The 9547-nt window shown below is 44.7% G+C and overlaps 1 protein-coding gene across 1 annotated transcript in view; it reads left to right on the top strand.

Annotated features, from left to right (window-relative positions):
• Window positions 1–5010: 5010 nt before the first annotated feature.
• Slc25a13 (solute carrier family 25 member 13) overlaps window positions 5011–9547 on the top strand; it is a 178651-nt gene continuing 174114 nt past the window's right edge. Inside the window, exon 1 of the mRNA XM_048340063.1 lies at window positions 5011–5205. Within this exon, the coding sequence (XP_048196020.1) occupies window positions 5014–5205 (192 nt within the window). The 5' untranslated portion in view covers window positions 5011–5013. The remainder of the gene's footprint in view (window positions 5206–9547) is intronic.

Below are 9547 nucleotides of genomic sequence, written 5' to 3'. Positions count from 1 at the left end.
CCAAACCTCAAATCAGAGGTATGAAGTTAGGACTTTGAAGTGAGGGGAACAGTTCAACTCAAATAGGGACTCTTCAACCAAATTTCAGTGCCATTAACTTTCTCTCTCTCCTTCCCTCTCCCCCTCCCCCCCCCCCCCCCCCGTGTGTGTGTGTGTGTGTGTGTGTGTGTGTGTGTGTGTGTACTTGGGCTTGAATTCACGGCCTGGGCAATATCCTTGCTCTAGGCTAGCTTTCTATCATGTGAGCCATATTCTAGTTCCATTGTTTTGCTGGTTAATTGGAGATAAGAGTCTCAAAGGAGTTTCTATTCAAGCTGGCTTCAAACTGTGATCCTCAGCTCTCAGTCAAGTGGTTAAGATAATAGGTATGAGTCAGCCACTGGCTCTGGTCACCATTTACTTTTAAGTAGAGAGGGGAAATGTAGCCTGTACATATAGAAGGGACAAAATAATTTATGTTTACATATATATCAGAAAGGCATTTAAGCTCCAGGATAAGCCAACATGGCAAAGGCCAAGAGACAGGTACCCCACTTGCTACTACTTTATATTCTCAAATGATGTCTCACATTTTTTTTTGTTTAAAAGCAAAGCAGAAACCAGCAAGCATCTTTCACTTTTCTATTTTAACTGTCATGACAGCTTCACTTATAATTTATATTTGGGGGTTTCAGAAAAGAGTGAACCTTAATTAGCTGAGAAAAATTCAAATGTAAATAGAAATACACTTTCATGAAATATATCCATAGTATATTAGGTTTGGTAGGGTCAACAATAATCTCCCCAAAAGATGTCTATAATCTAATCTCTAGGGCCTAGTAATATTACCTTATATTGAGAGACTTTTAGTTGAGATTTAGGATCTGGAGGTAGAGAAAGACCCTGGATGATCTAGGGGCCCATAAATGCAAAGAGGTATCTTTGTGTTGTAGTTTGAGGGGAAGCAGGGTCTCATTATTAGCTCAGACTAGTCTCTGACTTGCTATATAGCTGAGGTAGCCTCTAACTGGTGATCTTCCTGCTGCAGCTTCCCAAGTAATGGGATTACAGTAGTGAACCACCATGCCTAGCTAAAGCTATCCTTACAAAATGAAAACAGAAGGAGACTACAGTATAGACTGAAAAGAGGACACATCAGAGAGATGAGATTCTGTGCTCCCTGCCTTTGAAGATGGAATGTGTGCCACAAGACATAAAAAGGCAGAGAAACCAACTCTCCCTTAGAGGCTCCAGAAGAACAGGATTGAGGATCCCTTGATTTTAGTCCAGATTCATTTCAAACTTCTGGTCTCCAAATGACTAGGGAATAAATTTCTGTTGTCTTATGCTAGTAAGTTTGTTGTTTGTTTTTGTTTGTCTGTATTGGTGCTTGAACTCAGGGCCTGTGCTCGCTCTCTCAGCTTTTTGGCTTATGGCTGGCACTCTACCACTTGAGCAGTGCCCCCACTATGGCTTTTTGATGGTTAATTGGAGGTGGAGTCTCTTGGACTTTTCTGCCTAGGCTGGCTTGGAATCAAGATCCTCTGCATCTTAACTTCTTGAGTAGCTAGGATTATAGTAGAAGCTAATGGCTACCCTGCTGTTGTAACTTCTTATGGAAGCCTTATTACTACATAGGATGATCCATTATATTGAAATTTAAAAATAAGCCAGCCACAAATACTGTATGATTCCACTGATATGAAGTACCTAGATTAATCCAGTTTATTGAGCTGGAAAGCAGAATGGTAGTTGTCATGGGTTGGGTAAGAAAGGAGTAGAATTGTGGTACAGTGGGTATAGAGTTTCAGTTTGGCAAGATAAAGAGTTCTCAAGTTCGGTTCCACAGCAACATGAATGCACTGAACACTTCTGAATTGTCTACTTAAAAATTAGTAAATTTTTCTATGCATTTTAAAAGGTTTTCATTTCTTTTTATAAAAGGATAACAAGAAAGGGTAGCAGTGCTTTAAGAACAAATGTGCAGCATATAATATGAAACTTTTTACATAAAGTTGTATTTTCTTTTCTTCTTTTAAATATCATTATAGCAGCCATCTTTGCACAAGGACCTTAGGCTCTACCCCTGCTATTTTGTTGTATCAATTCTTTTCTTTTTTTCCCCCTTCTTTCTGGACAGGGTCTTGGTGCTTACTCTAGCCTGGTCTTGAACTTACAATTCTCCCTCCAACTCATGATAGCTGGTATTATAGGTGTGTGTCAACATACCTACCTTTTGCTTTTGTCTTTATTCTTTTATTCTTTACTGGTCTTCCTCTGGGCCTATAAACATGTTTTAGTCTTCTGAGTTCTGATGGATTTCTAGAAATAGTTAATTAGTGACCCCTTTATAAAGTCTTCGTTCCGTGGCTTCCACAGTATAATTTGCATATTGCACACATAATCCCTTACTGATAAGATACAAATGCCTACAATATACTCATCCACGGCACCATATACATATTAAAATAGGTAGCGGATGAAGGAGGACACCACCTGATATGCACGCAGGAGAGAAAGTTTATTACCAAACTGCTGGCCTGTGGCCAAGATGATGCATGGCAGAGAGAAGGGGCAACCCTGGCCTGGGCCTGCCTTATCTAGGGTAGGGGCAGAGGCGGGGGGGGGGGGGGGGGGGGTGTGGGGTGAGGGGTGGGGGGGGTGTGACTAGGTGGATTAGTATGTAACCTAAGGGAAGGAGGAGATAACTGTCTCCATGTATGCTGGATATCCAGGCAACTGGGTGGAGACTTATCATCTGGATGTTTCCTTATCATCCCCTCCCCACCAACTTGTCTTATTGGATATTCAGGCTGTTTTAGTCTTGACCATCCTCCATACGGCAAGCAAGTGTCTTAGCCTGATTTCTGATGCTATTACACAATACTTGAGACTAGGTAATTTGTAAGAGACAAAGATTTATTTCTCTTAGTTCTGAAAAGTCCAAGATCAAGGTGCCAGTAAGTTAGGACCTAGACTCTGTTTCCAATATGGCTTCCTAAGCATTATGTTGTCTAGAAAGAGAAATGCGATGCTCTCACAAGCCAGGAAAGTGCAATCACATTTGTAAGCCTTATGTTTGTTTGGACAGAGTTTTGCTATGTAGTCTAGAATGGACTAGAACTTGAAATTCCCCTACTTTTACCTCTGGAGTGCAGGGATTAAAAGCACTTTTGAAAACGGTATTCCAAGCTCTTCTTATTGTGATATTAGTTCATTCATTAACACAAAGTCTTGACATCTTCCAAAAGCCAGTATCTCCAACTACTGTTGCATCAGTGATGGCCTTTCTCACATATGAACATTGGAGACATATTCAAATCACAACACAGAGATCCATCTATATCAGAAACCACATACTAGCAGCCACATTGCTTCTAGTACATCCTTTCTTCATGGCATGTGGCATATTCTATGAAACAGACAATTCCAATTCCTGAAGCCCAGACTCCTCTCCACAGCTGCTATCTTCTATGAGCAAACATTTGGGTTTCCCAGCTATTTCTGGGCCTTCTGCCTTTTAATTTTTATTTGGATAGAAAACTTGTCACTGTTCCTTCACCGGACAGCCACGCTGCTGCTTTCTGCACTGAACTCAGGAGTCTTCTTCAGTTTTCCTTCTCACACTCCTCTGGGAGTAGGTAGTTGCCTTAAAAGGTTAAAGGGAAGTTAACATTGCTATCTCCTTCCTCGCTAGCCCTTAGGCTATTTAAGTGCTATCACCAGCTCTTATATAATTTTGATGTTTCCCAAAGAGAAGTGTTGTGACTGGTATACCTACTAATGTTGATTAATTAAAGTGATATACAATACATCAAAAGTCTTTTATCCAGATCTTTGTCTTCTAACTTGGACAATAAGAACAAAGGAATTAAATATTGACAAAAAGGAATACAATCTCTGGCAGGTATACATTCAGTTTTTTTTTCTTTCAGTTACCAATTGACATTTATTTTACTAGATCTGGATTTGGGGGAGGGGATGAAGTTTGTTTTTTTCCAGCCATGCAGTTTATTTGTACAGTACTTGAAGATCATATTTCTGCTATATCCACCAGAGACTATGACTTACATAGAAATATTACCTGTTCTGCCTATTTCATTTTAGCATGCAGGCAAGGGTGAATGCGAGTTAGCTATAAGGTATCTAATATTCTTTTCAGGTCCTGAAACCTAGCGTGAAGGTATAAGCTGCTGAACTCTTGAATGTAGATAACTGCTACCAGTCCAAACTGGAAGGGGAACTGACTGGTTCTGTCCTAATGTACAGGGCAGAAATGGAGTAGTTCCACAAGTGTGTTTCTCATACTTTATTCACTTGTTTACCAGATTCCATCTTAAAGAGGAGGCTTTGATAGGATTATTTGCCATCTCCCCTTCCATCCGTCAATGTGTGTGTGTGTATGTGTGTGTGTGTGTGTGTGTGTGTGCGCGCGCGCGCGCTTGACTGCTGTCCCTTAGTTTTTTTCACGCAGGTGCTTGAACTACTTGAGCCACAGCTCCACTTCTGGCTTTTTGCTGGTTAACTGGAGACTTTTCTGCCCAGGTCAGCTTCAAAACCAGACATGATCCTCAAAGTTCAGCCTCCTGAGTAGTTGGGGTGACAGGTGTCAGTCACCTGAACGCAGCTGGTAGTTTTGGATTCGTGGGTTTCTGGATCCATTCTTTGTCAGTTCAGAGTGAAGTCTCTAGGAAAGCAAACAAACATGGAGAAGCTGGCTAAACTCAAGCCTTAGTGGAGATCTCAACTTCCCCAGGCTGGGCCACCACCTATTGCTCCTCTCAAGCCCCAGGTACCAGGGAAACCAGCAGCTTCCCTCACCTGGTCCTCAGGCATCTGGTGATGGGCTTGCACTAGGCCAGGACCCCCGAACCCCTGCCAGGAAGAGAGGCCACGCGCAGCAGGGGTCACGTGTGCCGGCCCCTCCGCAGCCCCCCAGACCTGGGCCCTCCCCGGCCGCAGGGCAGAGGCCGTCGGATCACGCGCGGCCCGGCGGGCTCCGGCCGGCCCAGCCAATGGGCTGGCGGCTGCCGCATGACCCGCGCCAGCGGGAGGGCGTGGGGAGAGAGAGGCAGGCCGGGCGCGCACGCTTCTGGGTCGCATCGCCGCCCCCGCTGCTGCCCTGCCGGGACGGGAAGTGAACCACAGGGACCCCCAGAGCCAGCCAAGTTGCAGAGTGGGTCCCGCCCGCGCCAGCATCCCGGCCGAAGCATGGCGGCCGCCAAGGTACGCACCGACCCGAGCCCAGGGCGGGGAGGAGAGCACCGGGGAGGAAGGGCCGGAGGGACCTGGGCGCTGGCAAAGCAGGAAATGGGGATTCTATGGGGGGGGGGGGTGGGGGTCCTGGAGAGCTTTTCCACCTCTCAGCTGCGAGACGATGGGTGGGTGGGGAGGGACGACTGTCCTGCTCCGGGCACACACACAGCCACGGGGAGGCCGAGGCCCCATCTTGCAGCGGAAACTTTGCCGGTTGGACACTCCCACTTGGCGGGGGAAGGGAGCCGGTTCCCGCGGGGCCCAGCCAAGGTGCACCGGGAGCCGCGGGCGCGACCGGGCCCAGGTGACCCACGGGCGGGGAAGGATTCGGGGCCATCAGGGGGCCCATGCCACCCCGGGGCTCCTCAGCTTCTGAGCCGGCTTGTTGTTGACCAGGACATCCCCTTGCATGGGGGCACCGACAGGGCCCAAGCCTGATCCTATTACGGGTTCAGCAGCTCCGCCCTCCCGCGAGTGAGGAAGTCACCTTGACTTCGGTTTTGGAAACTGCCCGGGTGACTTGGCCTGCGCACGTGTGCACTGCTGCTCTTGGGACCCTTCCCTTCCTCCTCCCCGGCCTCCCCTCCTCCCGCATCCCATCTGATAACACTTACCAACCGGCCTCGGAGCGGTTGAGAGGCTTCTTTTTGGAAATGACAAAACAGATGGTCCTGGGAGCCTGCCACTCCTATGAAGTTGTACTTGAAAGGAATTCTGTGTAATGTGAATCATTCACTACCCCGGTGGAAAGGCAACTCTGATGGCTTGACCTTTCCTCTTTCACCATGTCTTGAAACCTGGACACCATTTCAAACTCTTTGGACTTTATTTCAACTTTGCTGGCAGAGTACCATATTTAGTCCCAATCACTTGAATCATTGGAATTTATTGCTTTTAATTTTAAGTTCACGAAGGCAGCCCTTTAATCAAGACTATGCAACTTCGTAGCTCATTTCAAGTGCAGTGAACTTAAATATACCTAACATTTCAAACATTTGTCCGTAATCAAAACTCTGTGATAACCCTCAAGAGGAAAACATGGCCAACAACATCATATTCCTATTTATTCAAGCAAAGTAATCACATTTGCAATGGAAATTGTAAGCAGACAAATATATTTAAATGCCTTTCTGTGCCTTAAGTCTCTCCAGGCTCTCCAAGTCTGCAGGCGTCTTGTTCCTAGACACCATGGCCCAAGTGGCCTTTCTCCTGTGTGTAATTACTCTTGGTGTATGTGTGATTGAGCACATAGGTATGTAGGTTTGTGAGGGAGTATTTATTTTGGAAACTACATTAATTCAAGCACATAACCTTTGACCTTTTTGCATTAAATTTGTATTAACTCACAAGGCCAAGGCTAGATATGAATCAGATCCTCAGTGTAGGTAGGAGTCAGTACCCATTCTATAACCCCTTTTTTATCTTTAAATGACTTTAGTAACTTTGGAGGTATATTACTGAGGATCCTAAAATGAAGCATGTGGTTAGAAACATCTTAAGATTGAATTAGTATGAAGTAACGCAAGTGCTGTGGAAGAAGGTTGCACGTTTCTGTTATGTGTTTATTAAAATGTCAAATCCTATAAAGAGCAATTGGTTTTTAGCCAAGTAGCAAATGTCAGAAAAATGCAACATTCATTTTTACTGTTTGGGAACCTGTATTTTTGTTATTTATTTGTTTAAACACACCTCTTTTCAGGATTTCTGGTGGCTCACATCCTGTATACATAAATGTACAATCCAACAGGGCATATCAAAATCAAGTCTCACTAGATGAGAAAGCCAAGATAAAGTGAGTTGAAGCCAGGACTAAGGTTAGTGGGGAAAAAAATATGCATTCTCTAGAGGTAACTGTTTTCTAGCAGCCAAAGCAAAGAAATAATCAAAGAGGTCAGTTACCTGGGAGAGAAGGCTCCTTGTATTATTTGAAGGCAGTTTTGTGCCATGTCCTTCTATATGCTGTGTAAAACTAACTCAGTACCACAGGTACACATCTGTGGTTTCATAAAGTCATTTCTTACAATGTACTTCACTGTAGCTCAAGGGCAATTCAATTAATGTAGTCTTAAAGGGTGTCACAAGGAAGCTATAATGTCCTGTACCCAGTTGCTTTGGGGCACCATCCTTATATTGCTTCTGTCTGCTACCGGTATCCTGAGTTCAAGGCTACTCTCCTTGCTCTTTTTGTGGATTGTTGGAACTGTGTGCTGTCAGCTGACTCAGAGCCATAGACTTAGGAATTCACTGGGGGTAGAATTGACACTCCCTGAGAATTAAGCAGGCTGAGACTGAGAGAAGTTCATCCCAATGGAATGTTAAGGAGCTGGACAGTGAACTTGAGGACTCAACAGTCATAGAATTCCAACACCAACCACACTCACTGCAGTGAATTATTTTTATATTCAAGTAGACTTGATATTTTCTGTTTAGCTTTTGCCACCATTAGCTATTTCCTAATCTTGTCTTAATTTTCTTGGTCTTTGTGGTATTCAAATGTAATGAGTCATTCATTTCCTTCTCTAACTCCATTAAATTAGATGACTGAAAATCCAGTCTTTGGCCTGCTTTGTGTGTGTGTGTGTGTGTGTGTGTGTGTGTGTGTGTGTGTGTGTGTGTGTGTTTGTGTGAGTGAGAGAGAAAGAGAGAGAGAGAGAGAAAGAGGGAGAAGGAGAGAGGGAGAGAGGAGTGGGGGAGAAAGGGAGGCAGTTCTGGTGGCTTGAACTCAGGGCCTGGACTGTCCCTGAGCTTCTGTTGTTAAAAGCCAGAGCTCTATCACTTGAGCCACAGGTTCACTTCTGGCTTTCTTTTTATAGTTTAGTGGAGATAAGAGCCATGCAGACCTTCCTCCCCAGGTTGTATTTGAACTGCAGTCCTCAGATCTTAGCCTCTTGATTAGCTAGGCTTACAGGTGTGAGCCATTGTGCCTGGCTTGGCCTACATTCTTTTTTTTTGGCCAGTCCTGGGCTTTGGACTTAGGGCCTGAGCACTGTCCCTGGCTTCTTTTTTGCTCAAGGCTAGCACTCTGCCACTGGAGCCACAGCGCCACTTCTGAGCGTTTTCTATATATGTGGTGGTGGGGAGTTGAACCCAGAGCTTCATGTATATGAGGCAAGCACTCTTGCCACTAGGCCATATTCCCAGCCCCTGGCCTACATTCTTTATTTTGAATTCTGCTTTGAAATTTAATGTTTAACAATGAGAGATATTTGTTTTTTCATGAAATAACATTGATTTGGAAGTCTTTGTATTTTTGAGATTAATTTCAAAACTTTCATTTTCTTGTGGGAATAATTACTATTGTTAGATCTGCATGTCCTATTTGTGTTTTCAGTATTTCTTTGAGAAACCTTCAAAAAATGGCCTGGGGGCTGGGGATATGGCCTGGGGCTGGGGATTTGGCCTAGTGGCAAGAGTGCTTGCCTCGTATACATGAGGCCCTGGGTTCAATTCCCCAGCACCACTAATACAGAAAATGGCCAGAAGTGGCGCTGTGGCTCAAGTGGCAGAGGGCTAGCCTTGAGCAAAAAGAAGCCAGGAACAGTGCTCAGGCCCTGAGTCCAAGCCCAGGACTGGCCAAAAACAAAACAAGACAAAACAACAAAAAAACGGCTTGTATGTATTGATGTGAGTTTTTTGTTTTTTGCTTTTTTTTAAATCATGGGGCTTGAACTCAGGGCCTGGGCACTGTCCATGAGCTCTTTTGCTCAAGTGTAGCACTCTGTCACTTTGAGCCATAGCAACACTTTCAGTTTTCTGATGGTTAATTGGAGATCAGAGTTTTATGGACTTCCCTGCCTGGGCTGGCTTTGAACTTCAATCCTTAGATCTCAGCCTCTTGAATAGCTAGGATTACAGGTATGAGCCACCAATGCCTGGCTTAAAGAGAGGTCTTTTTTAAGTTATAAAAATGGCATTGCCAAACAGTAATAATTTCCTCTCTGCCTCTTTTTATTGCAAGGTTTTTTGTTTTGTTTTGTTTTGTTTTTGCTGGCCCTGGGGCTTGGACTCAGGGCCTGAGCACTGTCCCTGGCTTCTTTTTGCTCAAGGCTAGCACTCTGCCACTTGAGCCACAGCGCCGCTTCTGGCCGTTTTCTGTATATGTGGTGCTGGGGAATTGAACCCAGGGCCTCATGTATACGAGGCAAGCACTCTTGCCACTAGGCCATATCCCCAGCCCTCTGCCTCTTTTTAATGTGGACATTTCCCCTTTTGTCATTGGCTAAGTTTATATATTACAAATGATGAAATTGAACTGCAGTTTTTTTTTTGTTTTTTTTTTTTGGCCAGTCCTGGGCCTTGGACTCAGGGCCTG

This window comes from Perognathus longimembris, chromosome 2 (genome assembly GCF_023159225.1).
Source record: "Perognathus longimembris pacificus isolate PPM17 chromosome 2, ASM2315922v1, whole genome shotgun sequence".
Classification (NCBI taxonomy): Eukaryota; Metazoa; Chordata; class Mammalia; order Rodentia; family Heteromyidae; genus Perognathus; species Perognathus longimembris.
This window is presented reverse-complemented; position numbering and strand designations above follow the sequence as displayed.